The sequence below is a fragment of the Vanessa tameamea genome, chromosome 26, assembly GCF_037043105.1.
Source record: "Vanessa tameamea isolate UH-Manoa-2023 chromosome 26, ilVanTame1 primary haplotype, whole genome shotgun sequence".
NCBI classification, from domain to species: domain Eukaryota; kingdom Metazoa; phylum Arthropoda; class Insecta; order Lepidoptera; family Nymphalidae; genus Vanessa; species Vanessa tameamea.
This window is the reverse complement of record NC_087334.1, coordinates 2,827,277-2,846,635: the sequence shown is the minus strand read 5'-3', so window position 1 is coordinate 2,846,635 and position 19,359 is coordinate 2,827,277. Positions and strand designations below refer to the sequence as shown.

Here is a 19,359-nt window from a genome sequence, read left to right as displayed (position 1 = left end):
TGCTAGCATTCCTGCCACCATTCCGTGCCTTCATTATTTGTATAGTAACTATTTTTATGAAGCCGTAACCTTAATGTTAATAATTGTTATGGAAATAATTATAATAAACGAACAAATAAAACCACATGTACTACTGGTTAGATTACAGGAGAAATTATTCCACGTTGTTCTATTTCATCGCCAAGCAGGAGATGAATTATACATACAAATGAAGAACATGAAAATTCAGTGGCGTTTGCTTTGTGTGTGTGTTATAGACACTGGGCCATTTTAACCCGACCTGTGTCTGTGTGCGAGTGCAATTTATTAATAAAGAAAATTGTATTATATAAATATAATTTGTAACACTCAGGAGTTACGTAGCTTTGTATCAGTAAAAAAACTGATGGTGTCTCGTGGGACACCCGGTTGGCTCGAAGTTGCTTTCATTATACTTTGTGTATTAAATAACGTATACAAAAAACTACAGAATAATTATGATAAGAAATAAAATTATTACATAGACTTTGCTTAGAGAGAGAGAAAGAGAAGTAAAGGTCACCTGGAGGGCATCTGGAGAGCATATAGCTTTTTCCTTTCGTGACGAGTTATGCCAGTTACTGGAAACCGCGTAAAATAACTTCGTTCCTAATTTTAGAATTGGATCATTAGTTCCAGACATTACCCCAACATACAAACAAACAAATTTTACCTCCATAATATTAGTATTGATTAATTCATGTTGACGTTTATACTCTATGCGTACACGCATCGGTTATGCGATCGAGTTGATACTTTGCGCAGTTATTGTTGGCACTATGTGAAGGTTTCTGGCGTGTTATGCCAACGTACAATAAGCGCGCGAGTCGTAACGGATAATTATTTAATCTATATTCTATACATATAATAAAATAGGAGTGTCTGTTTGTAATATTAAAATAATCGTTTTTTACTAAATGCATATACACGACACATATACCAAAATAGCATTTATTTAAATTTTTGTCTGTCTGTCTGATTGTTCCGGCTAATCTCTGGAAGGGCTGGACCGATTTTGAAACTTAGGCTACAACAATAACTTTTTTGTTAAATTCAAACGCGTACGAAGTCACGGGCACAGCTAGTTTAAAATATAATTGCAACAAATGTAGGCATTGGTTCTGAGTGTATTATAATGTTTATGATAGAAAAATTAATTATACAATCGAAGTATTACAGGTCTACAGTAATAGAATGCGGAAACGAGCGTCATTCAAAGACTTCGCAAATATATCAATCGTACGTTAATTTTACTCCTCTCTCTGTATAAAATAAATTTAAAATTATCCATTTTTTTTTTTAATAATTTAAGTACTGAATTTTTAAATAATTATAATACAATTTCTATTTATTGACAACAATATTACTTATAACTGTTGCTTAATAATAATTAATTAAATTATAAACTTGCAACCAAGCTTTCGAATTCACGATGTTAGTACATTTCCCAGTACAGGATTCGATTCTATGATAAAAAAAATGCAGAACATTTTACATTTTCCTATATCTAAATTTAAAATTCATGTTCTTTTAACAAACAATGATTATATAACTATTGAATGAATTTATAAATGATTATTGAGCTTGTATTTAATAAAGGTTGATATTCATTCAGGGTACATAAATATATATTTTTTCCTATTATAACATGTACTTTGATGTACTGAAAAAGTACAACGAATGATTTTCGAATCGGTAGGTACTTCTTGGTAGAAAAAAAAAATCCGAACGAAGTTAGTATACTATAACTAAATTGCTTGTATAATTTGTTTTTAATTTTCAATGTTGCGTTTTCTTTTGAATGTCAAATTATATCTCAAACCAATTAAAGAAAGATTTGCTCGCTTGAGAGTTCAAATTAACTCCCGCTAAACAATTTTATAACTAAGATCATGTATAAGTAAATATTTATAATAGAGACATTCTTATTCAATTATTTTGCGCCCGAAAGGTGTCAACCACGTAGCATATTCCAATGAAAGTAGGAATAAAGATAAACAAACCTTAGATTTACGTATATGCGATTTGCTAATAACTCAGCTATATTGTGCACTACTAAGAGTTTATGATAAATATATCTTTATTTTGTCAGAAAACCAAAGTCATCGACAAACCCCATCGGAATAGTAAGCTGAAGTGGCATTGGGCCGGCCATATTTGTCGTAGAACCGATAACCGTTGAGGAAAACGTGTTCTAGAGTGGAGACCGCGTCTCGGCAAACGTAGCGTAGGACGTCCTCAGGCACGGTGTCATGACTTGCGCAAGACGGCTGGCAGGAGCTGGATGCGAATAGCCGAAGAAAGACCACAGTGGTGTGCAATTGGAGAGACATATGTCCAGCATTGGACGAATATGGGCTGATGATGATGATGATATCTTTATTTATAATACAACACTATTACACTTAACTACTTATTTCCACTATTCGTCGACGTTCAAAACGCCAAATCCATAGTGTTTATCATTGATTAATCAAGCTCTCGAACAATGATATCGCGTCAATTTGCAGTCAAATGTTGTTTATTTGGCTTTTCTCCTCTTATGGTTGGAATAGAGTTATCGTACACTCTATTCCGAAACACGTACACGCATATGATTTAATGTAGAGGAGCGCGCCTGTACAATAAATTGACTTTTTTTTTTTTATATTCTTGCCTGATATTTATTGTTATATTAATGTTTAAAATATTCAGCCGCATTTGGAGGTTAATAAAAAACGTTTTTTTTATCAATCATTTTTATATTTCAATAAAAATAGCACAGTACATTAAATTATATGACATAAAAATAATGTTCTATTTCTTGAAATAAAAATGTAATAAATATATATTCGTACAAATTAACCAAAGCGTTTATTAGACGCACAGTTCCATTTAACCAATGATCGATTTAAGTCCATTTACTTTAATAAGAAGATTCGTTCTGCTTACGGATAGTATGATCATCAAATTGGTGTTTACAATTTTGTTTTGGTGCACTCTTCTATTATACGTAATTCGAAATACTCTGCAGTGACATTCTGTATGAACTCGTTTCGTATCTCACTTGAGTTTTCTGCAACTGACTAATGCTGATACCGCATGTTATTTTCTTGCTATTCTACTGTTCTGTAAGTGAGCCAATGGCAACTTCATAATTACGCCTCGTAGACAAAATAAACAAAACGAATCGTATTCGCATTCAAAATCAAATTCAAAAACCCAATGTTTGTTTGTATTCTGATTTCGATGATCGAAATAAACATTGTATCAAAACTATTCGATTATGGCTCGAGGCGCTGTATTCATATAAATAATATCAGTCAAGTCTCAAAATTATCCAATTCAATGAGCTTTCGTTACAATTAAAAACACATAATAATTTCGTAGTGTTTTTATTAAAATAAAAATTTCCTAATTAAAAAATACCAATACATTTCATGAAACAATTAAACATTACTCTTTGCAATTAAAAATACTGTCTTTTTCTATAACAACTCTCCACGTCTAAAATACGTCTTAATTTAACGCCATGTATTGTCAGATAAGAGATTCATATGAAAATTTTATTATCACATACATACGTTATATATTCAAAACATTTAAATCCAATTTGTACAAATAATTAACTGGTTTGATCTTAAAATGATCGCAACAACGCATTTGACACAACTTTTTTTAATTATATATCATTATAATCACACTGGCTAATCATATCACCAATATGCCAACGCAAACGCCAACCTTGGGAGTCAAGATGTTATGTCCATTGCGCCTGCAGTTACACACGATTCAAACCTACATCGGGTTTAATTTTTATAAATATTTAATAAAATTTCATTTGAAACGTGTAATCCTTTTTTATTACGAAGATAGCCTGCTAACTATGCTGAATAACTGTATACCGTTTTAATATTAAACATATCTTTAAGTCGTTCAAAGCACCAAATATATAACAACGAACAGAAATACAACATAATACGCATGAAACCTCCTTGCGTCAGAAACGTTACTTGAAATCATATTTTGTGAAAATATTCTTTTCAATCTCAATCTGACAATAATATGGGCTTATGAAGAAAAACGTCAGCGGCGATTATTTGGCCTACGTACTACATAACAATCAACTATATATACATATTAAAATCTCAGTTGTATCACATCATTCATTCAAATATATACCTTAAAACCTACGTTGTACCGTCACTATTGCCTTGTGACATTACAAACAATAACAACGCTTCGACCTGAATTAAAATATTATTTTATATTAAAACTGCATTGGAATCATTTCGTTTATATAAAAATAAATTTATATGTGGATTAAATTATTAAACATTAAGTCCAAAAATTTAAGAGTTGAATCCGCGTCTGCCTTTGATCAATTAAAAATAAAAAAGTTGTTTTTATAGCAAGCAAAAGGAAGACAGATAAAAAAAAATTTCGTCTAGTATTTTGAAATACACAATATACATAATACGTCGAGCAAACTTACAACCATTTTCATTCAATCGGTTATTAATTTACAACTATTTATAAATTATCTTTAGGTATCTTAATACTATACATTGCTTTATTGTACTCATTCTTCTAAAATAACAGCTAACTAAGCTATCAAAGTCTATTGAGATATTTATCTCTGTCTATCGGAATGATATTGTATATAATGAAAAGAGATAACAATATGTCCACATTGGCGTAACTAGGAACTGTCTACCGTGTATAGGTCGTACTTAACGTTTAAGGATATTTCTCAAATATGCGCGGTAATACTAAAATTATATTCGAAAAAAGAATACGCAAAATATAATTTTATTTCCGGGCTGCATAGAAATGAAAACTATAATGAATTTTAAAAAAAGAAACGTTCTAGAAAAGGACCTTATTCGCTTCTACGTTTTTGTTTTTGAATCAGGTCTTCTTAAAAGGACTGTCACAAGGCACATCGTCCAGTTACCTTTGCCCGAATAGAGGACGGATGAAAAAAATTGTAGGCAATTTGGATTATATTCTAGTTACGCCTCTGTAACTCAATTTATTTTAATAAGAATTTTAAACAATTTCGATATAAGAGATACATGAAAATTACACGATTGGCAAAGATTTCTATTTAAATATTTTTTATTTTAATATTTGAAGATCATAGATTTACGAATATGAATTTAATAAATGCAATATATTATATACTGAATGAAATGAATGCTTACAATCATACACTTTCCGAATTTCATTAAAAAAAAAAACATCATTGACATATCGCGTCAAAAACGAATAAAACTGTCAATCGATGTTTATCAAGCGAAATTATCTGTAGTATTTTAGCAGCGCTAATGTCACGTTGACATTTAACAAGTGTCATCAAATTATTGTCCATCGCGAGATGAATTAATACATTTATTTAAACATTATAATTGCATTTAATCACATTTTTTGGAACATATCACAGTTTGAACCACTACGAAAGCGGGTCACTTTTTGTATTATTATTCTTTATGATACTCGTTTAAACGTTTAGAAACATTTACGATACATTGCATCAAACCTCGCAATAGTATACAATCCCGAAATTAATTGGCACTACATAGTTTAAGTATTTGTCCTTTCATGCCCATAATACTGTTCCGACAAATCCGTAAAATAATTCATACAAATCTTACAAACCTTTGACGGACGAAATAGCGCAAACGCTCAATTTGGATTCGATTAAATTACTAAGACTGAACTCGTGACCGATTCCCAACATATACGATGAACGTGACAATGTTTATGAAGTTATTCGCTTTGTGCTAAGGCGCCACTATCACCTACGCATAGCAGTAGCATTAATAGATCGGTGTAAGATTCAGATTAAAAGTTTTATTTATATTTTTTTGGTTTTCAGCCACATTTAATTGTCTAGGTCGGAACATTGTTACCGTATTCCAGACCGAATAAAGACAGAATAACGAACGCTAGACCGAGAAAAACTGAGCCCAGGAGATCGCCCAAAGCCGTCAGGTAAGGGATAGCTGCGTTGTCCGGATCCTTCTTCTTCTTCCACATGAAGTGAATCAAGATGTATGAAAGATACAAAAGCACCATGACCTGAAATATAGGAAAATATTTGTTATTGGAATTATCATGTACTGAGATTCTTAAGTTATGAATATTAGAATTATTAGTAAAAAGGTTCAATACAGATTGCTATGTATGACATTAACTGTCTTGATAGTCGAAAAAAATTGACATTCACTTTAAATTTATTTTGTTAGAAAACATTTTTAATCAAAATCAAGTTACCCAAACTTGAACAAAATGTGGACCAAATGTCCGAAGGCATTTTCCACAAGCCAACCTTAAGGCTAATCAGAAATATTCGCAGAATTTAATATATCGTTTGTGTTTTTCTGATAAAATCATGTATCAAAATATTAATAGTAATAATTTATATAAGTACAGGATTTCAATATTATCTTAAACTACAAATAAGTTATATAAGACATACATAAACGTAATATAAATATTTTTATATAAAGAGACGAATATACCACATCGAAACTAAGTAAATGATAATAACATTAAAAAAAATCTGAATTCATAAAATGAGAAGACAAAATAAAAGTAGTCAGAGATTGAAATAAACAGAATTAAAAGATAATTTTGCGAGCTTGGTATATGCCTTTCTGATGTCCATAAAATTACCAGTTAAAACTAACAACACTAACAATTTTATATAGCGAATTAAATAAATAAATCACATAATATAAGTATAAATTACCTGTATTAATGAGCATAATACGTAAGTGATTCCAAATGCGAACTGGAGGGAGACGAATCCTTGGTACACGAAGTCAGCGACCACCATGAATATGATCTGACCGCAGACCGCGAGGATGAGCAACATTCGAGCAACCTTCGAAGCGGTAGCTGTGAACATAATAAAGGGACCTTAGTATCTATTTCTATCCTTAATGACAATAAGGTTTATTTGTAAATGATCTAAAAAAAAAATTCGGAAATACTTAAAAGATCAGTTTGTCAAAAGTCCTCTAAATGTATCAAAATTGTAACGGCTTTTTAAATGCGGGATCAGTATCAAGCATCCTAACAATTTAAAGAGCTAAGATGATTTAACTTTTCTTAAAATTGAAATAATTTCTTTTGTCACTGTTGTCGTCACTCACTTCCATAGAACAAAGTCTTCCACGGCCATTCGATAATCCTCGTGTTCTCAGGAAGAACCCCAGGGATTGCAGTCTGATGGAGATTTGTAGCCAGTCTCGAAGACTGTACGCAGACCAGATTACCACCAATACCATTAACTATAGGTTGGAAGACCTCGTAGCCTTGATATTGTTCAACCGCTTGGTCAAGGACAATACCTCCGATACTGAAAAATAAGATAAGACCAAAGATTAATACTTAATCATTAATTTATCATTCAATTGTATTATACTAATACGATATGTTTGAAACGGATTATGTCTTTAGCTGTTGCTATGTAAAATAAATTTATAATTAATTTAAAAGGCAATACTCAAAATGTTATATTGAAAATTTGCATCTTACCCGCTGATGAAGAGAGCTGAAATAACTGGCGTCCAACCAGTCGTGAGCACGGTCTTGGTGTATTTGTTCTTCCAAACAATAAACACCCAGATCGGAAGAAGGCTGTAGTAGACACAAAGGAGAGCAATGGGCTGCCATAAAGAGATTTCTGGAAATCAAACATAAATAAATTATGTATCGGTCTAATTGTATTAAAGCACTTTAAAAGGATTGAATCCGTCGAGCCAAACAGAAATAAAAAACTCGAAAATCACAGCAGAGAAATTTCAGAAAGCGTTGTGATATCGATTTGATTGAAGTAGTAACGGTTTCATTTTATTAATATTTCTACTAAGAAGATAATCTACCAAAAGTTGTCAAGAAATTAAGCGCCGCGTATATATTTTCCCAATACAAATAAAATCATACATATTACATTTTTAAAAATATCCAAATATAACAACACTTACTTATTTGTTCAAACATGTATTGAGCAGTGACTGCAAGCACAGAGTTGCTGACGATGTCTCCGATGGAAGCTGCCAGGGGCGTCGCGACGTTATCCGGATTTACTTTAAATTTCTGCGACCCGAATATCACCATCACCATAACGAAATCTGTGAAAATTTTAATAATAAATTATGCGTGTTTTGAAATCATATATAAATATTTGAAATATAAGAGCCGAGATGGCCCAGTGGTTAGAACGCGTGCATCTTAACCGATGATTTCGGGTTCAAACCCAGGCAGGCACCACTGAATTTTCATGTGCTTAATTTGTGTTTATAATTCATCTCGTGCTCGGCGGTGAAGGAAAACATCGTGAGGAAACCTGCATGTGTCTAATTTCAACGAAATTCTGCCACATGTGTATTCCACCAACCCGCATTGGAGCAGCGTGGTGGAACATGCTCCATACCTTCTCCTCAACGGGAGAGGAGGCCTTAGCCCAGCAGTGGGAAATTTACAGGCTGATTATGTTTATGTTATGTATGTTTTGAAATCAACTAAAACCATACTTATTATCATCAGAATACACTAGATGGTAATTATACATATTCTACTGCTAAACGGCAATACAAGTATGAGTGCGTCACAGGCACAAAGGACGTAACATATTCGTTCCAAATTACGGTGGAGCATTGACAAATATCTGCCTATTAAAACTTTTTTTAGAAAGAAATCTAATTATACGTTTTAATCAAAAAAAAATAATGACTTACCCAAAACAAAACAAGTCGTAGTAGCGGTAAAGATAGCAGATGCTATCAGCAACAGTACATAGTCACCGTTGAAAGCCTTATCGACGATTGTGTTCACTATCACTGCAAACATTGATACCACTGTCGCAGCTACTATTGCTTGAACCTAAAACCATTGGGATTTAATGACGTCATCATATTGATTTATTGATTCGAATTTTCATGACGTAGAAATGGAATCCATTGGCGCCTTATAGGAGACAAAAGATAATTTGATATGATATTGAGACAATTTTTCTGTTGCATTGTCATATTAAGGCTGGTTTATAGCAAATAGATTCCATTTCGAAATTTATTTAATTCTTTAATGATGCAAAACTTGATAATAAAATTCATTGATTCCAAATTAACTATTTTATCTGTATATATATTACTTGTAATTCCTATATACCGAGTATTTTTACATAAGAAATCCCTTTCTTATGTTGATATTCTTGATTGGCCAAAAAATTCGATTCTTGAAACCATTTAGTTTTAATACTCAAGTGGCATATAAATTGTAAACTTGATCTAGTAAATGTTTTGCTATAAAACTCTTCTTTTTTCTTGTAGCACATCATAGCGTTCGATTTTTGAAACTTATTTACTAATTCAAAGATATTAAATGAGATTATTTACCTGAACTAATGATATGTTTCCGACCACCATCGATATAACTTCTCGCGGCGATACCATGTTCCCCAAGTTCGCTTGAGTTGAAAGACGGGACGCAAGGCACATGTCGAGATTTCCTGTAACATTTATCCTATTAGTCAAATACAAGCCGCAATAGGTCCAGTGGCTAGATACACTTGATCTGATTAAGCATCACAAAGTTTTCATATTAATCTCGTGCTCGACGGTGAAGGAAAACACAGTAAGGAGACTGTAAAAAAACTACCACATGTGTGTATCCGTTAATATTGTAATAAATTTGTATAATTCTAATTTAAGTAAGTTAAACATATGCCGGACAAAATTCAATAGATCGATGTAGGTAAAAATATGTTACGAGAACCATTTCTTACTAGAGTTCGATTTTCGAAAAATGTAACGGACTTAAATATTTTTCTGTTTTTGTATTTGCATAACCAGCCAAGTATTCGACGCAGCGAAGAAACATTAAAATAATTACGCAACGCAACCCTCGGTTTCAGTCAATATTATACAATAGGTTAAACATTCCCAATATTAAAATTTGCAAGTGCTTTGGTAAAAGTAAATTTTTGGTTCGGGGTTTTACCTACTTATACTATACCTTCGTTCAATGGATGATTCATTTATTCCTTCGCCTCACTTCTCGCTATAAGAACACGTATTATGTTATCTTATCATTCAACAATAGTTCTTAGTTTGGTATTTTGTCATTATTTCTTACGAAACTATTATAGAACCCACATTGTTATAAAGTTTTGTTATTTACAGGACATTGTAACGGTAAATAGAATTTCAAGTATTTATTTATCTATTTCGAAACAATTTTATCGCGTTCTAGAAAACACGTTAAGTGCATCTTGATCATTGTTAACTTAGTAAAACAATACATTCGACTTCAAATAAACGAAAACGAATCTAAAATATTCGTTACAATCAATAGGATAAAATGGCTACATCTCAAAGACTAGACTTGAGTTTAAATAATTATCATAATTAAGCATAAACTTGAAAACTTCCTTCTTTGTTGCTCAGGGCTTGATATAATTGGGATTACGTTTTAAAAAAAGGTCAAGTTATTGACTTAATTATTCATTAAATATAATAACAGAGGGAAGTATAATATTGCTCTACACTAGTGTTCAGAGGTTGAAATACCACTGTAATAATAATTATTGGTAACTTGAGTAAGCATAATATATGAATTTACATGATTCGAATATATTTTTTCTACTCTCCTGTCAGAATCGACGACAATAAATCTCGTGAGTAGGTACTAATTACAAAAAGATAGATATAGTATTTGTCTTTACCTATTTTCATATAGATGTTTGATATATCAATGTTAGTAACATCAAGGTCCTTAATTGACGAGTAAGAAATTCAGGTAATTTTTAATATCAATAGCTTCACTGATTTACCTGGCGAGGATTTTTGGTATTATTTATGTAATCGGTTAGCGAATGGACAAATGGGCCACTTGATTGAGTCACCACCGTCTCTGGACATTGGCAAATATAAACCTATACATTTTTATCCATTATATGGCCAATGTGCCACCAAGTTTGATAAAGAAGATCCCTTGAGCTTGTAATTATAATAGCTCAATCAGCTTTAAGTCGAATCCGAATAATATTGGTATTGATGTTTGGCGGTAAAATCACCGAGAAATATACAAACTTATTTAAAAAATATAATTTCAATTTTAAAATAGCTAAGAGTCACAACAAACTATCACCACCAACGCCCATTAAACTCTAGAACTTGCAATGATCACGTAAAGACAACACAACGATTATCCATAATGACAGATTCGTCAGCATGAGAAACTATCAGCGTGAAATATAAAGGCTAATTTTATGGCAACTATTACGGTCATGTCTCATGTAAAGTTTATGTTAAAACAAATAATTAGTACTAGAACGGATGTAATATTTTTAATTTTATCTTATAATGGACATATTATCTTGTTTGAAGATATTTTATTGTTTAAAACATAACAATTCGTTTTTTAAACCGCTACAAAATCTTATATTATTTATTTCTCATCAAGAAAGGCTGTTTAGATAAGAATTGGGAAAATTTAAACTCCCACTAAGTTAGGTGGATAAAGGTCTTATATTACTCGAGAAAACTTGGAAAGGAACCGCTTTCCCAATTTCACGTGGTTTAAACTTATCCATCTCAAACGTTTAGTTATTAGGCATTAAAGGTAGCCTGCCTGTATCATAACCAATTTCGATGACGCTTTGATTTTCAATAAAAGGTAATATACAAACTTTAATACAACAACGAAACAGCCTAAAAGCTATCGTTTCCTCTAAATATGGGCCATCATGTACCTACTCAATAATTGTACTATAATTGCACTCAAACGATCCCTTAGAAATTTTGCAGTGCGACAAAGTTTCACATAATATGTCACAATTAACTCGCTTTGTATTAGCGTGTTGTAATGAGCTCCAAGAAATTTTCTCCTCGGGAAAGGAGAAACTTTACCTAGCAGTGGGACAGAGTTTTTGGAGTTACTTTAATCACGTGAAATGTTGCGTTATTTAAACTTTTGTCACGGTTTTAATTGCAAATATCAAAAACCAGATATTTGATTAATTGAACATAATTTTTATTACTGAAACACGTTTTGTTAAATACTAAACGGATTTTTTTTTTATGATATCGGTAGGCGGACGAGCCAATGGGCCACCTGGTGATAAGTTGTCACCACCACCCATAGACAATGGCGTTGTAAGAAATATTAACCATTCCTTACATCACCAATGCGCCACTAACCTCGGGAACTAAGATGTTACGTCCCTTGTGCCTGTAGTTACACTGGCTCACTCACCCTTCAAACCGGAATACAAAAATACTGAGTACAGCTGTTTGGCGGTAAAATATCTGATGAGTGGATGGTACCTACCCAGACGGGCTTGCACAAAGCGCTACCACCAAGTATATAAAGTAATAACCTATGAAACATTGTTTTGTGAGTAACAACTGTTTTTTACATGTTAGTTTTAATCCTAAGAATTTAAATAAACGCAGTGACAATATATTTTTATCAAATAATCTCTTTATGATGATCGATATACCTTTCAGCGACTTCCACAGATAATGAATAATAATCATCGAGTTTATCTACTAATGTCAAATAGCTATTGTAATATTTGGAATATATATACGTACATATATAAACATTACGCGAGTTGTTTGTTTAAAAGATCCAAAAAAAAGTTAATATATTTTATAATAGTAAAATTTATTGTAGCAATACTCAACAAGACCAAATTAATTTCGTCTATTTTGTAAAAAAATTCATTATATTTTTAAACAAGCAACATTTCAAGAAGTAATTTTTAAGTATTTACTCAGTCCGTTTAAGAGATATCAATGTATTTATGATATTATTAAATATTTGTATAACATAACACGTATTTTATACCGAAACGGGTTGTTGAGATGATTTATAAAGTTAAACGTTTAAAATAATTATTATTACGTACCTTTTAAACCCGATAGAGATGGCACTAAGACGAATATAGCCTTCACGACTTGGAACACCTCCCAATTCTGAAAAAGATGATTTTTAAGTCATTATTGATATCACTAAAGATATAAACCGAAGAATTCAACGCAAACGTAACTTTACCGACAAAATAATATCTGAACTACCATTAACAGTATTAATAAAAATTTTATATAAAAAAAAAACTATATTTATTTAACGATAATTTATCTTTCCAGCCATAAATATACATAATTAGGTACTTTGTTCGATAAATAACATCAAAACAAAAGACAAGACGGATATCTGATTAAAGATACACATTAGATGAGCGTGTTTAATTATTATATTTTATCAAATTCTTATCTATCTGTATAGGAATTTCAAGAAAAAGTTCGACGATTATCGTAATTATTTTTTTTATTCCGTGAAATTTGTATCTTGTAGATTCAGCCAAAACGTTTACGAAAAGATAAAATATTGCGAATTTAAATTAATTTAATTTTTTATTTGATCATCTAACAAACAGAAACAGAACAGAACGGAATTGTTGTTTACCACAAATTGATAAGTCATTTTTTTAATATTAAATGAGCAATTCTGGTGTATGTATATCTTCTACATATATAAAAGCGAAAAACAACTCACTGATTAATCGCAAAATCTCAAAACTATACAACCTACAAACTTGAAATTCGTCAGGTAGGTTCCTCATAGGGTGTCTTGTTTCGTATTTTATGAAACTCGACCCCTGTGGGGGTAAAAGGGGGGCTAGAAGTTTGTGTTTTATAAATTTGTCGCGGGTAGAGTATAAGTATAAATTTATTTCACTCCAAAAAATTATATATGCGCAAGTAACTCTGGTTGTCTGATTGTTCGTCTGTTTGATGCTCTTTTACGGCCAATCCATTGAACCGAATTTTCCACTACTAATTATATTTTAGGCCTAATACCTGACGGATAACCCCTAAAACGGAAACGAGACCACGGGTGACAACTAAACAAATATATAAAATTAAAAAAAAAAAAACTTGCTACAATATAAGAAACGGACTAAGTGATTTTTTTGCAAGCTTAAAAAACTACAGCTTCAATGTAGTCACTTGAACGATCAACACGTCAACGTGAAACGCATGGCATGCGCGCGCGCCACTTCATTATACTCTCACCTCCGAGGTCCTTACAAATCACAGTACAATTACATAGAAAATCCACAAGTACTCATTGTTCTTCAAGTGCTATTAAGATTAAGTGACGTTTGTGGTTTATTTGTATCGCATCGACCTCAATTTTGTATACTATTAGATTCATATTTCATAAGAACATATACTACTTTATTACACGGGCTATCCCTTTTGATAGAGAAATGAGGTATGTATATTTGTATTGCGTCGAATCTTATGCCTGGTTTACACAACGCGAGCAAACGCGCGAGGCAGCCTACGCATTATCTGCAGCAATACGCACTGTGTGGACGTATCATATTAACTACTCGCACTTGCGAGTTGGACAGTAGCTCGTGATCCTGTAACTTCAACAATTTTCGTTTTCACGCGCTTGCTCACCTACCCTCACCACCAGCATGACAGTAGCTCGCATAACGTTACCCGATCCTAGTACTACTCCGGCACTCAACTCGTAATACTTTTAACATCATAAAAACTGCCGAGGCCAGCCAAGTACGCAACGAATACACAATACGAGTAGCTGTCAACTTCTGTCAACTGGCTTTCAGCAGCTCGCACTTTGTAAACCAGACTTTAGAATGAGTGAGATTCGATATTATCTTTTACACATTTTTATATATTGATATCTAATAATATATTTATTAGTGGTCGCAGCCACCACCAGACTACGCCCAAAAACAGTTGCTAATATACTTTCCCAACTCTATCGTAGTACTGAGATTTATTTCTAACACGAGGGTGCTTTAGTCCAGGATCCTTATGATAAGCACGCCACTTGATTGTCAATATGACAGCTATTATATGAATAGGGTGCAAAGAAGCAGTAACATCAAGTCTCCTCTCCATTTTGAGGAGAAGTTTCGGAGCTAATTCTACTACTGCCATAAACTGCGGATTGGTAGACACGACGTATCAGATTATCGTCCATCATATATAGGTCCCCACCACATTATCATTTGATAAATATTAATATGTCATCTTAACCTGTGCAATTGTGTCGAGCTTGGCGTTGAAGGAAAACATCGTGAGGAAACCTGCATGGGTATAATTTTGTTTAAATCACGTGTATCCACTAACCCCAACAATACTAACCCCTATTGGAGCAGCGTTGCAGAATAACGTCCTATAATTCTTCTCAAAAAGAAAAGAAGGCCCTAACACCGCAGTGGAACATTAACTTTTACTTAAAGAAATTAAATTTTAAAATTATTGTTCTTCACTTAGAGATAGTAATTATGAAGGAGGGAGATTATATAAGCCGTTTTGATATGATATGACGTTTAATCGATACAAATGATATGCGATGTACCTACATGACTAATCGCTATACGTAACGAGTCGCTCGGATTATTAATTACAATAAACACGAGATAATTATCTCTATGTTGCATGTTCCCATCCAGGCAAGCACTCCTGTGATATTCACTTTTTTGTGAAATACTAGGGCATTCAAATAGACAATTTAATGGTTAGCGTAACGCTCCCTAGACGTTGCCGCTTCGCCGAAGAAAACCGGGGAGAAGGCGTCTTCGCTATGGACACCTTCTCCTCCCTCCATAAGTGTCGCCGGAGCTAGGGGATCTCTGTACCCCGAGAACCCCCTAGGAATTGGAGGCCCGCAGAGTTTGACCTACCGCCAGGACGTCACGGTAGTATCCGCATGGATCCCGTGACGTCTCCCGAATAGACGAAGTGGGTACCATTGGTTTTTTAGTGGGTATTCCGGCGCCTTCAGCGCCCGCAAGCCCCACATACGCCCCCCACATCATGTGGGGGAAACGCGTTATGCGTGGTATGTGGGACTCACCGGTGTCCAGACGACTAGCACACCGGAATACACACTAAAAAACCAGTAGTACCCTCTCCGTCTCTTCGGCGGGCGCCGCAGGATAGTTTTTGCATATGTATGTATGTGTAGAAAAAGATATTGCGGTTTATTAGAACCTTTACACTACTTAATTATTACACTAAATTAACTTTTACTACTTAAAAGTTTACTTACCCTCACACTCCCTAAAACCAGTCCAGCGCCGATGGTACCACAGCCAGCTATGAAGAACGGCACCGCCACTTGCATCAACGTGTTCCACCATCTTTCTTCTTTTTTCTGTAACATACAAAATTTAAATTTTATTTTTTACAAAAAAACCTCTTTTTTAAAAAAACACGACATACATCGGTGCGCGGTTTTATATATTACAATTTATCTTTTATTTATTTGTTGCAAACAATTATTCCATCGGCCTCAATTGTACGCTGCTAAAACAATGAAATTAATGAAATATCCCAACAAACAAACAAACAAACAAACAAACATAATAATTATATTTAACTGGCGCAAAAAAGATATATTACAAAAATAAGCGTATATATATGAATTTAAATGACTTTGCTATGCATGTATTTAATGTTAGTTTTAATTTTCCATTGGGGGATGGGCTAATTATCCTTAGCACAGATTATTTAAATAACCCATAAAACAATTGAGTACTTAGCTAATAGTAATATTTAATTATAGTCATACTTATTTTGTAAACTTATTGTATCAATATTTCTTTTTTACGCCAATACATTATTATTAAACATTCAGATAAAAAAAAAAAAACACGTAGACATATGAATTAGAATAACCATCGAAATCATTTATATGTTTTTTTTTTTTAAGTATATTAGACAGAGACTTATGCCATAGACACTTATAGCCGTATGCATTCGGAGTCAAGGCTAAGTAGTTCAAAATAATAATCCAAGTCCGACTTTAATGATGTTATTTAATCCTTTGCAAATAGTTCTATATACGTAACAGGAAATGTAAACCAAACAAGCGTAACTTAACATTAACAGATCGATTGTTTTATTCAAAATCGAATGAAAATAATACAATTATGTATTCTGTACTCATTTAATTTTAAATAACGATATAAATAACATAATTAGTGATAACAATATGTCTTATCCGTTTTTCAATCGACATTGAAACGTTTGAATGAATCAGTGATTATTTGGTTCTTCGTACAAATCACATGGACTCAAAACGTAATATCATTTAAGTATGAAATTTTATGAATGAAAACGGGTAATTAAATATATACATTACGTAACAGCGACATAAAAAAAAAACAATTCGAATTTCGAATTTTGTTTGAAATATACATTTCTCCAACCTTATTGTACTAAGACAATATGTGTAAATAATTCTTGAAGTCCTGTATAAGATATATTACAATCAGTGGGAATTACAATTTTATTAATATTTAACAGTAATAAGTACTAGCACCCTAGCACCTGGTTATGGACGACGGCTACACACGCAAGTCGAAACAAGAATGACATTCGTGCAGAGCGTTTCCTTGGGTGGCGTTATAAATTACAGTCATTGCTGTGTATTCTTTAAAAAAAAAAAAATATATTTTGTAAAACCTATTCATTATTTGCCAAACATTTAAAAATCATTGCTACATAATCTACATCTAATTAAAGTAAATATCACACATACACATAATCGAAATTCAAAAATATACATAACAATATTATGATTACACATTTTTTTTTTTAAATAGATGTCCAAATTGTGAGGAAAATTGTTATTATCTTCTTATAGATTAAAAAAATTAAACGTGACTAATTACGATTATTTCTATTTTTACTAAGTATTCAAAAAAAAAAAACGATTGCAATTACGATAATCTTAGCTTAACAATTACATTATCATGAGTTAATTACAAAATACATAAAAGCCGTATTAGTCACTATATATATTTTTTTAATATTTAATCAGATCAGATTTAAATAACGCTATCAGATGAGTTAATGAGATCAATCATAAAATGGCGTCGAATTAATCATAATTGTGATAACAGAAAAAAAATCTTGTATAGAGAAATAACCGCGGCAATTTTTTTTTTATTATTTGAAATATATATATGTATTGTTTGTCTGTCTGCTGTCTATATTAAAGAATGACTAACATTGCTTCATTCCAAGTATTACACTAATACTTAAATAATACAATTTTTTAAATAAAATCTTAACATAGATCTATTAGACAATTCAACTGGAATTTGGACCGTAATTATTATTCAAAATTGTTGTAAAAAAATTAATTAAAAAAAAATCGTTTGGCGAAGGTAGGAACTGTTTTGTCTTTGTCTATCGCATTTGATGATCGCATTTTAGCGAGGGGTGTCGATTCCTAAGTTTTAGGTATAAAGAATATTCTTCCTTTGGGTTCAAGCATGCTACATTTCAAATTTAATTAATTTCAGTTCAATTGTTTAGCTGTAAAAGCGAAACAACCAGACAGACATACGATGTTACTTTCATAATTATAATATTAGTATGGATATATTGTACATAGTATTAGTTTTACAATTTTTAGTATTACAAAAAAAAACAATGAGTTCATAATTAAAGTATATAAATACCTATGACTAATAGCACATTGTTTTCAATTTACTATAGATCTATCTATCAAGTTTCTAATAATTATATGATATCGAAGCCATAAAGCTTTCGATATCACATATTAGAAACTAGATAATCATTTATTTAGAATGTGTGCAAAATTGTTATCAATTTGTGAGAAAGAAATGACAATTATTTGGCGAGTACAAAACGAGTACGTTTAGAATCGATATCTAGGGATGTTTAAAAACGCACGTTTTATTCACGCTATGGGTCGTGATGTTGCGTTATCGGTCGCGATAGGTTTCGCAAGTATTAAAATTATTTGAGCGCAGTGTAATGTTCATGTGTACGGTAGTTTTACACACACATACACACACTCTTCACAACGCGCCAATTTATATTTTTTTATTTTCCCGCGCATCGCGACATCTGTCACTCGCGATGACAGATGCATAAATACACAGATAATATATATTATAATACTAATGAATATGTTATTATAGAACTGTACACTACACTCAATATCGGTCATCACTAAGAGCGACGTTTGTAAACCTCCCTAGATCTATCGATGAAATAATAATCTCTCGAAGAGGTATTATGCTGCGTTTTCTGAAAACAAAGGTAGACAATTTTTTTGTTGTCAACCCTGTAAGATGCCAAATCTAAAATTGATACAATGCTGAGTAACTTTTCAATCATTTTTTTTTTCAGGAAACACACCATTGTGATAATAAATATTTTTTTATACGTTCTGTACAGAATAAATTATTGTTAAAAGAATAAAAAAACTTACGTAAAAGTTGATTATAAGACAACTACGATTGTACAAAATTGTATA

The 19,359-nt window shown here is 32.2% G+C and overlaps 1 protein-coding gene across 5 annotated transcripts in view; it reads right to left on the bottom strand.

The window, feature by feature from the left end:
* Window positions 1-3,376: 3,376 nt before the first annotated feature.
* LOC113398395 (solute carrier family 41 member 1) overlaps window positions 3,377-19,359 on the bottom strand; it is a 107,548-nt gene continuing 91,565 nt past the window's right edge. For all 5 annotated transcript variants that reach the window (XM_026637122.2, XM_026637121.2, XM_064219180.1 and 2 more), the window contains 9 exons: window positions 16,114-16,218; window positions 12,923-12,989; window positions 9,405-9,517; window positions 8,748-8,892; window positions 7,995-8,141; window positions 7,546-7,693; window positions 7,161-7,366; window positions 6,755-6,903; window positions 3,377-6,081 (listed from right to left, as the gene is read on the bottom strand). In XM_026637122.2, coding sequence (XP_026492907.1) covers window positions 5,893-6,081; window positions 6,755-6,903; window positions 7,161-7,366; window positions 7,546-7,693; window positions 7,995-8,141; window positions 8,748-8,892; window positions 9,405-9,517; window positions 12,923-12,989; window positions 16,114-16,218 — 1,269 coding nt within the window. In that variant the 3' untranslated portion in view covers window positions 3,377-5,892. The remainder of the gene's footprint in view (window positions 6,082-6,754; window positions 6,904-7,160; window positions 7,367-7,545; window positions 7,694-7,994; window positions 8,142-8,747; window positions 8,893-9,404; window positions 9,518-12,922; window positions 12,990-16,113; window positions 16,219-19,359) is intronic.